This window comes from Cherax quadricarinatus, chromosome 84 (assembly GCF_038502225.1).
Source record: "Cherax quadricarinatus isolate ZL_2023a chromosome 84, ASM3850222v1, whole genome shotgun sequence".
In the NCBI taxonomy this organism is placed as follows: Eukaryota; Metazoa; Arthropoda; class Malacostraca; order Decapoda; family Parastacidae; genus Cherax; species Cherax quadricarinatus.
Window position 1 is genome coordinate 2,911,395 of NC_091375.1, and position 16,677 is coordinate 2,928,071.

At 40.9% G+C, this 16,677-nt stretch overlaps 1 protein-coding gene across 1 annotated transcript in view; it reads left to right on the top strand.

Moving 5' to 3' along the window:
- LOC128704239 (cysteine dioxygenase type 1) overlaps positions 1-16,677 on the top strand; it is an 84,767-nt gene that overhangs the window by 64,155 nt on the left and 3,935 nt on the right. The window contains exons 2-4 of the mRNA XM_070102941.1: positions 653-770; positions 1,287-1,419; positions 1,976-2,145. Of these exons, the coding sequence (XP_069959042.1) occupies positions 653-770; positions 1,287-1,419; positions 1,976-2,145 (421 nt within the window). The remainder of the gene's footprint in view (positions 1-652; positions 771-1,286; positions 1,420-1,975; positions 2,146-16,677) is intronic.

Here is a 16,677-nt window from a genome sequence, read left to right on the forward strand (position 1 = left end):
TCATGATTGTGACGCAGTAAGTGGTGCTCAGGTCAGGGTGACCCCGACGACTTCACAGAAGAGACTAAATTAACCGATAATACTCTACATATTTTTCTGCTATTAGTTATACGTAGTTTTTCTGCATTGGATGAGACACTAGCAATTATACTCGCATGCTATAATTAAAGTATGTCAAATTATAACTAGACAAAAAACGAGTTTGATATAACAGAGAGAATTGCTCAAGTCTGCCTCTCAATGTGGGTTTTATTTATATCCAGAGAATTGAAGTGTGGCAATCTCCTTTGCTGTGTAGTGTCTGTATAATATATATATATATATATATATATATATATATATATATATATATATATATATATATATATATATATGTATATATATATATATATATGTATATATATATATATATATATATATATATATATATATATATATATATATATAATATTATATATATATATATATATATATATATATATATATATATATATGTATATATATATATATATATATATATATATATATATATATATATATATATATATATATATATATATATATATATATATATAATTATTATTTTTATTATAATTATTATTTTTATTATTTCCTTGTATATTTACTATTAAAATTTGTTTCCTTCCTCAAGATACACAAGAAATTTGATCGATGAAGGGAATGGAAAGTTCAACTTGATGTTGTTGTGTTGGGGACCGTCTCATGTGTCCACCATCCATGACCATGCTGATGCTCACTGCTTCATGAAGGTAACAATCATCACCTACTGCTATCAACCAGAGTATTATTATTATTATTATTATTATTATTATTGCTATTATATTATTATTAGTTTATTATTGGTAGTAGAAGTAGTATTAGTAATAGTACGGTCTAATGCATGATCCTTGATCTGGAGGGTGTTTCGGGGGTCAACGCCCCCGCGGCCCGGTCCATGACCAAGCCTCGCGGTGGATCAGGGCCTGATCAACCCGGCTATTACTGCTGGCCGCCTGCAAACCGACGTACGAACCACGGCCCTGCTGGTCAGGTACTGATTTCAAGTACCTGTCCAGCTTGTCTTGAAGATCGCCAGGGGGTCTACTGGTAATCCCCCCTTAAGTATGCTGGGAGACAACTGAGCAATCTTGGGCCCCTGACACTTACTGTACTATCTCTTAACATACTCATGGCGCCCCCCATCCCCCCTGCTTTTCATATTTAGTAATTTCGCTTTTTTTAATTATGTTGTTTAGTACAAATGTAAATACGCTTAAATCTTGCAGATGATGTCAGGTTCTCTTCAAGAAGTCAGATTTGAATGGCCTAGGGAAGATGAGGATGAACAATGTGATGGACAAGAAATGACTGAAATTGACAGGAATGTTCTCAAAGTTAATGAAGTCTGCTACATTAATGGTAGGTTTTCAATATGTCGTATACTGCTGCAATTGTTTTAAAAAAATTATTAATAATAATAATAATTATATAATTATTATTTACTATAAATTGTTACGTAAGTGCTGAACATTTGTGGATTGGAGATAATTAGGTTTGAGTCAAGGAAGGAAGGGAGGGTAGCTATTATTTCTTGGATCAGAAGCTCATCACCCGCATCAAAAGAACCCTCCTCCCTAAAAAAAGCAAGTTAGAGGAATATTACTGCATAAATAATAAAATAATACCGTGGCTGGGACACTTCCCACACTGACCGACACGGCGTCTTAACTTTGCTCTCTCTCCAATGTGGGTTACTTGTGAATACTGTTGTAATATATCAGACAACAGTAATTCCTAACCATAATTTTTAAAGGGGTGGCCTCGGTCAGATGACCAAAAGTTCCAGCTGCGGGTCATCTAGACCCGCGCCAGGAAACAGTTGTCCTGTTACCAGACAAACCTTACGTCTTGTAGTATGGCGGAGTGTTAAGGTAGTGTGTTGTGGCATGGAGTGACTTGAAGAGTGTTTCTTCAGATTCCCTGGGGTTACACCGCGTGGAGAACACTTCACACAGTGAGGGTGCCATCTCCCTACATCTCTACTGCCCACCATTCAACAGCTGCTACAAGTTTGACGAACGTACTGGCAAGAGGATAAAATGTCCCGTCACCTTCTGGACCAAACATGGGCGGAAAACAGAACAGGTAATTTGCGCAGTTTTAATCGTCAGGAATTATATATAGGTGGTTGTGTCTGTCTAATATTAACCTACAAGAAACTGATTTTATATTACATAATCTGGCTCATGTCCTCTCAGAGGAGCAGCGAGGCTCTAGACACAAGCTGAATGTTATATTCATTAACTAAGGCTTCTCCTGTTATCTTCCCTGCGAAAGTACTGAAAATGTTGGTAAATTATTATTATTATAATCAAAAAGAAGCACTAAGCCACAAGGGCTATACAGCGCTGCAGGGTAGGGAAGAAGCGAGGGTATTGGGCGGCAGAAGGGAGGAGGGATGATCAGTAGGTTACAGAAAACAGCGGGGCAGGGGATAGTACGGGGGTAGAGGGTAGCAAGAGATTGAAGTAGAAAGGGCTGAAGGTATCAGAATTTGTGAAGTAAGTCAGTTGTTGTCAAAAAGTCAATGAGAGAGTCTGGATGAAAGGTGGGTCCATCAGCGAGAAGGGAAGGTAAAGAGAGAGCAGCAGAGCGAAGACGACGACGGAGGTAAATTCTGCGTGCTCGTTGGTAAAGTGGGCAGTCCAACAGAATGTGGCTGACTGATAGTGGAACTTGGCAATTCTCACAGAGAGGAGGAGGGCGCCTCTCCATGAGATATCCATGAGTAAGACGAGTATGGCCAATGCGAAGACGGGAGAGAGTAGTCTCCCAACCTCGACACTGGTGATAAGAAGACGGCCAGTAACCTATACTCGGTTTAATAGATTGAAGTTTGTAAATGTTGGTAAAAATGTAAATTTCGTGCAATTTACATTTGATGTTCACATGGTGAGTCCATTCAAACTTTCTTGTTGCATAGTGAAGGTGCATTTGACGTCACAGATGCACATAAATTGACAAAAAATAACATTGCAAATATGATATTAAGAATAATAACTGGGACTTCAAAAACCAATTAATTTTGAAGCAATTTCTTTGGTGTTCATTGCAATGTGAAGTTCGTTAATTATATCACTTAAGGAAGATGAAGTCTTCAGTGCGATGTTGTAACATTTTATTCCTATACTGTCGCTGAAATTCTTCAGTTGCTGTAACTAAATCTTCGTTACTTTGACTTTGAACTGCCAGAGAAACTCACCCGGCACGGGTGGGCACGGGTAGGCATGTGGGGCATGTCTCCTTACACCTGCTGTCCCTGTTCACATAGCAGCATTAAGTACCTGGGTGTTAGTCGACTCTTGTGGGTGGCATCCTGGGCGATGTTAATATACCTTAGATAGAGCTGGACTTTGAAATGAGCTGAAGCAGGATAACAGCTCTTAGCCTGTAAAATTGATGTGAACAAAAAGTTACAAATTAGCTGGTGACTCAAAGCTACATGGAAAGTCTAACATAAAGACAATGAATGCAAAAAAGACATTGAACCTATAATGCTTCTCAGCATTACATTCCGTAGGTCAGCTGTGATTTAACTTAATACCAATATTCTTTGTTATTCACTGGGCCTCAGGATTACATCCCACTGTTCACGAATTTGTTGAATACTGTTTATGATAATATTATTTCTCAACATCAAGCAGAGCAACAATGTGAGAGAGGTTGTCTTTGAGTTGAAGACCCGGGCTAAATAGTCCTCCTGACCCTCCTTTCTAAGTAGACATTACAATGCATAAATTACTTTTGAGAATGTTGCTTGACATGCAAAGAAACCCGCTAGAGTAGACGTCAGGGTAATTACACCTCTCATTTTATGTTTCTCAGCGTGTATAGTTTACAATAATCCATATTTCAGGGAGTAAAGTAAGGTAAATTGGTGATGGAGAGATAACACGCAGTTTTAGTGAGCCTGGTGTAGTTGCTGCTAGGTTCTGACCTTAATTACTCAATCAACCAGTCGACCTCAATGATTATTATAATATTCACTGAGATACGCTAAACCGATAGGGATCATACAGCTTTTGGGAAACAGTATGTAATCAGGTTTGATCAAATTAAAGGGAAGGTAGCTCCATTTCATTGAATCAAGAACCCATTACCAGCATCGAGGCGCCTTCCTTACACGGTTTACACTCTAAAACTATGTATTTGTCTCATCACAAGTTTCCCTATTTTGCTTTTTGTGTTATATGCGTTGTCTTTCAACATTAAATTTATTGCTCAAGAATGTGATGTTTGTTTCACATTGTCCTCATCGCCTCCGAGCCGTGTGGACGACGCTCCTGTTTGAGTTTGTTTTTGCGCAGTTTACCTGATTGAGCTGACCCTAGCGTTGGTTGGTGGAAACTTTATTTTCTCCAACATGGCGCTGAATAGCAGAAGAAGAATCAACACTGTCTGCATTGAGATGATCCGTGGTGCTGTCACGGGATCCAACATGGATTTATTGTTACCAGCGATCATTCGCGATACCTATGGTATAGCAAATTCAAATTCAAATTCAATTCAAATTCAAACTTTATTCTCTATAAGTATTACAATGCTGAATTTACAGAATTTGGTTATTGTGTGGTTTACATGTAGTAAAATAATAATTACAGAGTGTACCACTAGAACGCCTAGCATGGCTAGGCATTTCGGGCAGACTTACATTAAATCTTAGGTTTAAAATGTTACAAAATTATGAGATAAGTTGGTATTATGGCTAAGTGACTAAATACTAGTTGTGAGTTTAGCAATGTGAATGCTTTTGTTTTGGCACTATACATAGTTTCAGTATTGGAGTATCACAGGCCAACTTATGACTAGTTAAGATTCATTATTTTGAGATTGAGATTGATATTTCTGTTTATGGTCAAATGGGTGAGTGAGTGTAAGTGTGAACCACCAGGTAGTATTCGTATTATTAGTTGATGAGGAGATATCTTGTCTTGTCTTGTCCAGACCAGAGCTTTGGTAAGATGGGTAAGGAAGAAGGATGGGTAAGGATAGAAATATTGGAAAAGGGTGGGAGGGGGGAGTGAGGTAGGATATAAAAGGTAAGTGGCCCAACCACTTTGGTGTAATTTAAAAAGTGTACGTGAAATAAGATATTCTTTAAGGGGTATAAGACTAACCCATCAGAGTCACTTAGATATAACAGATATATAAGTACATGACTCTGAATTGGTAGTAATTATACAAGTTGCAATTTTTTTTTTTGCGATTGCACAACGGATATTTATGCGACAATGAAGGCAATAATTTTCTGGCCAGTTTATAGAATTACGTGACAATGGCTTCTTACAGGTGGTGTCCAGCCATAGTAAATAGCATAATTTTTACATTAGATTGTTATATAAGATGTCTCCCTAATCGGGGTCGATGATTTTCTCAGTACACATAGAAGGGCTCTGGTGGTACCCAATCTTCTTCATCAGGGAGGTTGCTCAATATCATGGGTCGAGGGTAATCATCTTTATGAATAAAACGACGGACCCTCTGTGGGAGAGTCATTCTTTGAGTCCTGTGAGGAGGAGTATTGATGGTATAATCCGTGGTATTTACCACTTGTATAGGATGTTCTCTATCTGGCATGTATAGTTCTTGCATTGTATAGAGTTGTTTCTTTTTTAGGGTGTCAAGGCGTACATTTATGGCAGTAATATCTTGTATGTGTAAATCTGCCATTTTAACTCTCCTCCTAGTATCGGTAATGAAGCGAAGAGCTCTATTCTGGACCCTTTGTAACCGTAGCATGTTGGTCTTTGTTGTTAATGACATTGGGACACAATGGTATTCGAGTATAGGTCTTATTAACATTTTATACAGATGTTTTGACAGGTTGAGGGGCCTGATTGAATCGAAAGAGACTGCTAAGACCGGCTTTGGCTATGTTGATCTTTTTCGTTACATGAGATGTTGAGTGGAGCAGCCTGTCTATTTCGTATCCCAAAATCTTGTTAGGGTTTCTAATGGCTACAGGTGTACCTCTGATGGAGATACCTCCTTTATCTTCAATTGTTGATGCAAAACATCCTGTCGTGCTAACAAGGACCTTGTCAGGATTAGTCGTAATTCTCCATTTCTTTTCCCAATTAGATGTTCGACGAAGTTCAATATTCATTTTTTCTGTGACTCTCTCATACTTGTATTTTCCTGTTACCGGAGTTGATGAGACGACATGAATAACATCTGCAAACTGTGTCACAATTGTATCATTAAACTCTGGTTGAGGAAGGTCATTCACATAAATGTTGAACAGAAGTGGACTGCAGTGTTTCTTCGCAATTTTCTTGGGTCAAACAGAAGTGGACTGAGACAAGAACCTTGTGGGATACCAGCCGTCGGTATAAAAGGCTCTGTCGACCTGCCATGAAAGGTGGGAATGATTTTTCTTTGAGTTAAGAAATTATATATTACTCTGAGAAAAGTCCAGTTATGGTCTGGTAGGTCAATGAGTTTGTATATAAGGCCATCATGCCATAAGCTATCAAAAGCTTTATGAACATCTCTGGTGGCAATTAAGGCAAGATTGCCCTGATGTTTTAGACTTGCTACAGTATCGAAAATAACATTTATTGCCTGTTTGTTCCTCTGTGTTCTAAAGCCAAATTGTTTTTCAGTAAAAAAGTGATTAAACTCCATATAGTAGTTCAATCTGTTGGAAATGACCTCAAGAACTTTTCCAGTGACTTCAAGTAAAGATATAGGTCTATAGTTCCCAGGTTGGTGAATGTCTTTATTGGGCTTACCAAGAAAGATCATCCTAGCAGTCTTAAAAACAACTGGAAAATGTCCTGAGGCCAAGATGGCATTAAAGATATTTACCAAAGACTGTTTACAATTTCTGGGTAGGAACTTTATTTCATTGTTATTCCAGAGAGGCCAGGGGCTCTATTTCGCATTCTTCCAATAACCTGACTCATCTCTAGTAATGTAATAGGTCTAGTAAGTGGGTGGGTATCTTCAAGAGTTGAAGTATCGATGGAAGGTAGTGGTTGTAGATCATCCAAGGTCTCATCTCTCCATTCATTTACCAACTGCTAGTGATTATTGTTAAATTGACGACTGTTATTGTGGGAGAGAATTTTCTCCCATACATCACCCATCAAATTAGCCTGATCCTGTGGATCGTCAAGTTTAATTTCAACATCTTCATCATCCTCATCAGTGAAGGTATGAACTAGGTAGTTAGGAGCCTTGTGCTTTTCCCCTAAAAGTTGTCGGATCTTACTCCAAAATTTTGCTGGTTCACGTTTATACTGATTAGCTTGAAGAACTAGCAATTTCCATAAGTCCCGTTTGTGATGACTAATCATGTTAATTAATTCTTGCCTTAATCGGTGCAATGTAGCTACTGGTGGTTGTCTTGTTTGAAGATGCCTTCGACATTCTGCTTGATAATTTCTTAAATTCTCTAATTTCTCTAGTCGGTTTATATTGTTGGTATATCTTTGTGGAAGCTAATTGACAAGTTGCATTAGTAGCTTCAATTATTCGATTATGCAGGGACCTGATTGCATCATCAATTGCAGTGGAAGGTAGATTTTCCAATGACACAATTTCATCCTCACCCAGAAATGCCCTGAAGGGGTCAAATCCTAGGGTGTTAAGATTGGGTTTAGGAGTTACAGGTATTCTAAATGGAGAAGTTTGTAGTTGTATTATAACAGGGATATGGTCAGATCCTATATTTCCACCAGGAGATATACGACAGTGAAAGATGTCACAGTCCCTGTTTGTCAGTACTATATCTGGTGTCCCTGGATGAGGTCCAATGTACGATTTAAAGAATGGGCTTTGAAATGACAAGTTTCTAGCTGTCATGATATTAAATAGTTGTTTTCCTTTTAAGTCACCCAGTGGAATACCAGCTCCACAGTTGAAGAGGGCAGGGTGATGAGCATTAAAATCTCCTGCTAGAATTGTTGGAATATTTCTGCTTAATATCCTATGTAGAGGAATTGACTATATATATTGTTCTCTCGGGGGAAAATGTCCAGTTCCTATCACTAGTTGTCCATGAGACGTTGTCATTTCTATTGCAAGAATGTTATCTTCATCAACATGAATATTTTTAAATGTATAGCCTAATTTAACTAAGATGTCTACACCACTAAAGGGTCCTCTCGATTTCTCCACAGTAGAGTAACCACGTAATTTAATATGTTGATCAACTCTTGCAGCTGTCTTGTTCAAGAGTATAACATCGGGATTGTAATTATGTAGTTCAACCTCAAGGAGGTAACGGTTATTAAAGAAATGTTGAACATTAGGTTGGAAAATTGTAATCCCCATTATTTCTTGCACTTCGCTCGTGTACTGCGGTCTGAACGTCTGCAAGTAATGTCACGTGTTGTATCCACACTATCCCTGCTGGACTCGTCAAGGGGAGGAGGGAACTTCTGCGTAGTTGCTTGTGTATTAAAAATGCCATCATCTTCACTAGAGGTGGTAATATTAACAGACTCATTAGAATCGTTAGTCATCATCAGAAAACTGAGGTATGATATTCCCAGTTACAGGAAGCAGAGGCTCGTGAGAGTTAATGGGAGACTGTGGAGGCTCCAAGGAAAAATTAGGTAGGCAAGGTGAGTTACCCTGGGAAAGTTCCTGTTCAACAGGATCAGCTTCAATAGCGGGAGAGTAGGCACCAATTTCTGGGGCATTGTTATGTTCAGGTGTTGACTTATCGGGTTGAGGGGAGTTGACAACCTGGGTTTGCGAGGTAGGCGATCCCTGGGCCAGGGATGACTTAGGCTTATTTTTAGATGTAGAGTAGGGTACATACTTCTTGTTATGAGAAGGCTGGGTCATAATAGCCTTCACATTTTCTGGGATAGTGATGGGAGTGATCCCATTAGCCATTAACAGATCATTTAAAACCTGAGAGCAGAGTTGAATGTCACCACCTGCTATGTCTTTGGCCATCATATACATTAGTTGTGCTCTCGTCATATCCCCGGCTGTGGATACCTGAGACATAGGAGATGAGACTGAACCTTGTTGTTGCGTTTGTGTATGTTGTAGGTGGGGCACTCCAAGAGGGGCAGAATTCCAAACATTGGAACCATTGGTAGAGACCTGAGGAGTCCCACTTGATCCAGGCAGAGCTGGGAAGGAAGTTTGGGACATCGTTGGCGGTGCCTGGGGAGTTGTCTTCTTAGAAGTGGACAGTTTCTTGGCTTCAATAATTTTCTGCATTTCCTTTTTTCTTTCAGGACAAATAGCAGAAACAGCATGATGTTTTCCGTTGCAGAGGACACATTTGGGTGTATTTTTATTATTACAATCTCGATAAGAATGTTGGCCAGAGCAAATGCTACAAATCTGCCCTTGAGTACTGCATTTGTTGGTGTTATGACCAAAGGCATAACATTTAAAACATTGTGTCACACTGACAAAGCGTTCAAGAGAGATTTGGTAAGGTGTACATCTGGTGCCAAAACATTTGAAGCCATTTTGACACACAAGTTTGGCCTCCTCAGGTGTCTCAAGTATTAACTTTAAGGTTACCTTGTTGTTGTTTGGTTTAGAGAATTTATGTGCTTCTACAGCCCTAAATTCAGAATTCTCTGTATTAAAGTCCTCAACAATTTCATTCGCTGTGCTATGTTTCATGAAACTGTTGATTCTTGCAACAAACACAGTCCTCTGAGCTTGATAGCTCTCAGGTGCAACTGGGGTAACACCAGAAGTCTTCAGTTTTTCAAGCACATCATGCTTCAGCAGTTGAAGTAACTCTTCTTCCGAAGAGAGGAGAAGTACTGCTCCAGCGTGGGTTTGAAAAACATCCACTGAAGCAACAGATGAGTTCGAGCAAATACATGCTAGAATTTCTTTCATCGACATTTGATTTCCATCAATACGTAATCTTACTCGTATCCTCGCCATGATGTCTAGGAAGGAACATCTGGCAGAGGAGTATCTTAACAAAATGGGATCTTTCCTTAATGTTAATCTAACATCCTATTTCAGCTGACTTATGAAGGTCAGCCCCTAAGATAGCCTACCCTCGAGTAGTGAGGGGAAAGGGCCCAAGGCAAAGATCGGCCGGATTTTAAAAAAACCACACGGGCTACCGGATAGTCAAAATGCCTTGTGTTAACTCGCCAAAGCGAAGTTGCCGAAAAAGAAGATAGGAAAGTCAGAAGGATAGCCATGTATGTAGTATGTTAGTGTGTGGGCCAGTGTTGATGTTTGGGTGAGGGGAGGATGGGGAAGGATGGGGGGATGGGGATGAGAGGGGTGAACAAGCAAGCAAGTCACCGCCTTACCCTCTTGATGGGATGGGGCTCGAAGTGACTGCAAGCAAGTTTCCACTCAGCTCTGGTGAAGAACTACTCAGGATAACCCAAGAAAACTCTCGAGCAACAGTGTTCAGAGTTGCTCAGCTGAAGAGCAGGAACGACGACGTCTTCTCTCCACGGTGGCTGGGCTGCTTCTCTGTGTCTGTGTCTGTCTGTGTCTGTCTGTGTCATGAGGAGATAAGTGGTGTCGTACTCAATGGAACGACAAGAATCTTCGTTAAAATGACGTCTGCACGAGTCTACGAGGCGGTGGTCGACAAGTATCAGGAGACCATCATACCGGTTAATACAACTGTGTCGGTGCGACTCCATGATGTATCTCGACACTACACTTGGGTGAAAATCAGGAATGTGCCTTTTGAGGCGACTGATTTTGATATTAGCAGTGAACTGCGTACTTATGGGACGGTTCACGTAGCCACAGCAGGGAGATGGGCAACTGGACCGTATGCAGGTGCGCTGGAAGGTACATATACTGTTAAAATGACTCTTCGACACCCTGTTCCTTCATATGTTGTGTTGAAGGAATTACGGACTCAAGCCTATGTAACGTATGTGGGGCAACAACGTACGTGTCGGCTATGTGGGTCATATGACCACATCGCGGCGAAGTGTGGGAAACGAAGTGGGTACCCGGCACAACAGCAATGGCAACAGCAGCCAGTGGGCGAGGTAGGCGACGAGCGAGAAGAGTCTCTTGCTACGCCGCCCCAACAACGGTTGTCATGGAGTGAGGAGGTGGACAAAGAAAAGGAGCTCGAATCGCCAGTTGTAACGCTACAAGGAGAATCTCAGTCTTTGGACATACATCAGGTTTTTGAGGAGAGACTACCTAATATGGGTGAAGAAGTGGCGGCGTCTTTGGTAAAGGCGTTGGATGTCTTGTTAGAGGAATCGGTCCTAGATCAGGTGGGAGACCCAGGCTTAGTTCTGGGGACGGCTGTGAATGATGGTATGGCAGGAGATGACGGTTTGTCGACGAGAGAGTCTAAAGGATTGAAGGTGCATGCAGTAGAGGTGGAGGTGCATCAGGACGGTGCTTCAGATGACAAAATGCAGGTGGAGGGCGGGACACGAAAGAGGACTGCAGCATCATCGGATTCTGATGATGTGCTCACTCCTGCCCAACGCCCTGGGAAAAAGTCTTGGGTGGAGGTACAGCAGAGAGGGAATGGTGAACCCAAGGATCAAGGGATTGCAAAGGTGATTCCCAATAAAGGGGGGAGGAACAGAGGTGTTGCAAAACGAACTGGGGTAAAGTCAATGCCGGGGACAAAAGGAAAATCCATTTGTTGAATTCAAGTGTTTTACTATAAATATTAACGGGTTGAGAGCTGAGAGGAAGCTTAAGTGGTTTAATGAGTATTTGGTGCGACTTGGTGTGGATGTGGTATTCTTACAGGAACATAATTTTAGGCCTGGTTATGAGTTGGATATGAGTGGTTATAATGTGTACATGGAACATGCGACACGTTTGAAAGGTGGGGCTGCCATTTTGGTAAAGGAAACTAGCCCGTTCATAGTAAGGCGTAGTGAAGGGGGGGGAGGGGAGGGTAATTAGAGTGGATGGAACCTGCGGTAGGGTTCCCATTAGTTTAGTATGTGTATATGGCCGGCTGAGGGTGACGTGAGTATTAAAACTAAATTTGTTCAGGACGTACTGGTCTATTTTTTACGTGGTTTACCGAATGTTGCAATAATAGGCCGAGATTGGAATTGCATGATACGTCGTAAAGATGTGGAGCCTAGAGGTGCGGGGTGTTGTTTGGGTATATTGGGGGATTTATTGACCGGGGTGGGGTTAAAGGATGTGTGTGGGGGGGGAGGGATGGTAGAGCATACCTTCATTAAACGAGGTTATGCGGCGAGGTTGGACCGAATGTACGTGCCTTGTGCGGTTACTGTGCGGAGGGTGAATGTGATAGATGTGGTTTTTTCGGATCATAGAGGAGTGGTAATAGATGTGGATATTGAGGGTGTGCCTCGGAGGGGTCCATCATTTTGGAAATTGAATGTAAAGTTATTAAAGGAAGAGGATAGTCTTTTGTCTTTTGGACATATGTGGGTTCGTTTAGTGGTAGAAGCACCAGGAGATGTTGCCATGGTTAATTGGTGGGAAACGATAGCTAAAAAACGTATTAAGGAATATTATATTAATCGAGGGACGAGATATAATCAGTTACAATACGGTTTTCAAAAATATTTAGATGGGCAGTTGCGCGAATGTTATGCACAAATTAATGCTAATTATCCTGTTATTGAAATTGAAAGTTTGAAGGAAAATATCCGGAATTTACAAAATGAGAGGTTTGATGGGGAAAGGCTTAAGGGCGGGATTGAGGAGGTTTTGTGGGGAGATCGGCCGTCGGCGTGTGTGTTGCGGAGTCAACACACACGTCGCAAGGCAATGGAGTTAATGGGGTTGAATGTTCAGGTAGGTATGCAAGGGTATAAAGTGAATCAGGTGTTGACGACGACTGAGGGTATGAGTGGGTATATTGATGCTTGGGTTAAGTTGAAAACGCAAAGTGTGGGAATAAGCGAAATAGCATTACAGTCAATTGGAAGGTTTGTGCAGTGTGAGTTGACAGAGCATGATCGATTCGTTTTGGAAGGGCCGATAACGGAGTGTGAGACATGGGAAGCTTAATCCGGGGCGCAATTAGGTAAGGCACCAGGAATTGATGGGTAGCCCAGTGACTTTTATCTTCAAAATTGGAGCGTTTTAAAAGGGTTTTTGGTAAGATTATTCATTATCCTTAAGCTGGATCGGGTTTTAGTGACAGAGCAAAGGATGGCTGTGGTCGTTCTAGTGCCTAAAGGTGAGCCATTAACAGTCAAAGACTATCGTGCTATTTCATTATTGTGTGGTGATTATAAGATTTTTGCAAGAATTTTAGCTAACAGAATAAAAAAGGTCCTGGGTAAAGTGATTGATAAGGGACAATATGGGGTGCCGGGAAGGTCTATGTATGACGGGCATGGTTTGATTAGAAGTTTTATTGAAGAAAGAGTAAAATTGGGAGGGGGGGGGTGTTGGCTATAGATTGGGAGGCGGCATATGATAGTGTAGAAAGGGAAGCGTTATGGAAGATTATGAGATGGCAGGGGTTTGGAGAGGAAATTATATCATGGGCCAAATTAATGTATCAAGATGCATCCTTGCGGGTGCAGGTAAATGGAAGGTTAGGAGAACAAATTCAGATGAGAAGGGGTCTACGTCAACGTTGTCCCCTTTCACAAATATTTTTTGCGTGTTTACAGGATCCCTTTTATAGAGGAATTAGGGTCTTATTAGCAGCAAATGGGGTTGGTGACGAAAGGGGTGGGGGGGCTGGCATTGTTGGATATGTTGATGACAATGATTTTAGTGAGTGGTAACAGGGATTTGCCTCGGGTGGAAAAGTTAGTAAACGTTTTTGAAAAGGCTTCTGGTATGTCAATTAATAAGGAGAAAACGAAGTATATGGATCTTGGGGATGGGTTAAGTGAGGAATGTGAAGTAGTTGAAAGGTGGAAAAAGGTGGACCAATTACTGATATGTGGGATCGTTTATGTAAGTGATATCAAGTTAGCACAACAAATAAATTCAGTGCGTATTGTAAATGGTGTACTGAAACGCCTCAGTGGTTTACGAGCTGCACACTTAACTTTGCATCAAAGAGTGATTACAACGAATGTCCTATTATATAGTAAACTTTGGCATGTTGCAGTAATATATCCAATACTTCGTAGTGAAATACAAAGGTTACAAAAGCGCGTTTTTAGATTCATTTGGGGTACTGGAAGCGAATGGTTAGGTAGAGCGGTTGTCACACTCCCGGTTGGCCGAGGAGGGCTGGGTCTTATAGCTGTTGAAAAGAGGATTATGAGTGTGTATTTGAAACGTAGTTATAAGCGGACAAAAAAGAATAGCAGCCCAGCCACCGTGGAGAGAAGACGTCGTCGTTCATGCTCTTCAGCTGAGCAACTCTGAACACTGTTGCTCGAGAATTTTCTTGGGTTATCCTGAGTAGTTCTTCACCAGAGCTGAGAGGAGACTTGCTTGCAGTCACTTCGAGCCCCATCCCATCAAGAGGGTAAGGCGGTGACTTGCTTGCTTGTTCAACCCTCTCATCCCCATCCCCCCATCCTCCCCTCACCCAAACATCAACACTGGCCCACACACTTAACACACTACATACATGGCTATCCTTCTGACTTTCCTATCTTCTTCTTTTTCGGCAACTTCGCTTTGGCGAGTTAACACAAGGCATTTTGACCATCCGGTAGCCCGTGTGGTTTTTTAAAATCCGGCCGATCTTTGCCTTGGGCCCTTTCCCCTCACTACTCGAGGGTAGGCTATCTTAGGGGCTGACCTTCATAAATCAGCTGAAATAGGATGTTAGGCTAACATTAAGGAAAGATCCCTTTTTGTTAAGCAACTCCTCTGCCAGATGCTCCTTCCTAGACATCATGGCGAGGATACGTGTAAGATTACGCATTGATGGTAATCAAATGTCAATGAAAGAAATTCTAACATGTATTTGCTCCAACTCAACTGTTGCTCCAGTGGATGTTTTTCAAACCCACGCTGGAGCAGTACTTCTCTTCTCTTCGGAAGAAGAGTTACTTCAACTGCTGAAGCATGATGTGCTTGAAAAACTGAAGACTTCTGGTGTTACCCCAGTTGCACCTGAGAGCTATCAAGCTCAGAGGACTGTGTTTGTGGCCAGAATCAACAGTTTCATGAAACATAGCACAGTGAATGAAATTGTGGAGGACATTAATACAGAGAATTCTGAATTTCGGGCTGTAGAAGCACATAAATTCTCGAATCCTAACAACAACAAGGTAACCTTAAAGTTAATACTTGAGACACCTGAGGAGGCCAAAATTGTGTCAAAATGGCTTCAAATGTTTTGGCACCAGATGTACACCTGACCAAATTTCTCTTGAACGCTTTGTCAGTGTGACACAATGTTTTAAGTGTTATGCCTTTGGTCATAACAACAACAAATGCAGTACTCAAGGGCAGATTTGTAGCATTTGCTCTGGCCAACATTCGTATCGAGATTGTAACAACAAAAATACACCCAAATGTGTCCTCTGCAATGGAAAACATCATGCTGTTTCTGCTATTTGTCCTGAAAGAAAAAAGGAAATGCAGAAAATTATTGAAGCCAAGAATGTCCCAAACTTCCTTCCCAGCTTTGCCTGGATCAAGTGGGACTCCTCAGGTCTCTACCAATGGTTCCAATGTTTGGAATTCTGCCCCTCTTGGAGTGCCCCACCTACAACATACACAAACGCAACAACAAGGTTCAGTCTCATCTCCTATGTCTCAGGTATCCACAGCCGGGGATATGACGAGAGCACAACTAATGTACATGATGGCCAAAGACATAGCAGGTGGTGACATTCAACTCTGCTCTCAGGTTTTAAATGATCTGTTAATGGCTAATGGGATCACTCCCATCAATATCCCAGAAAATGTGAAGGTTATTATGACCCAGCCTTCTCATAACAAGAAGTACGTACCATACTCTACATCTAAAAATAAGCCTAAGTCATCCCTGGCCCAGGGATCGCCTACCTCGCAAACCCAGGTTGTCAACTCCCCTCAACCCGATAAGTCAACACCTGGGTGGGGTGAATCAAATGGTAGAGAATGCGGTAGGGTATATAATTACGGATTATATTTATATGTCTTGGGCTATGAGAGGAGCGAACGTGTGTGAAAGAATTAATGCGTTAACAGCAACTTTTTATAGGACAAAGTGAAGGAATAAGGAGGTGTATGGGGGAGATGGGAGAGGGATTTAAGTGAGGGTTATAGGAATTTCACATTACGGGATTTACGGAAGTTGAAAGGCAGGTAAGGGGGATGAAATGGGCTGGTTTCCTAGAATGGGCGGTAGCATGATGAGTTTGTTTGATGAATGTTATATGAGGTATGTCCGGGGTGGAATTTTAACATTATTTGTTCTGAGTGTTTCAAGTACAATACAGTTATATTTGGAATTGTCGACTTATAACTGTGTATGTATATGTATGCATGTGTGTATATGTGTATATATATGTATGTGTATATGTATGTATATATATGTATGTATATATATGTATGTATGTTTACTTGTATATACCATTAATGGTTTTTCTCATGAACATTTTCAATGATATTTAATACATATTTTCTATGCGTATTTATGATTTTGATACAATGTGTAAATGTCAAAATGGCTTTTTATGTTTCAGTTTAATTTACAATTGTATGTTTGTAAGCACAATTGATTTGGTGCCAATAGAAGCATAGTGTGTTTTGATATATTTGAGTATTGTTTTT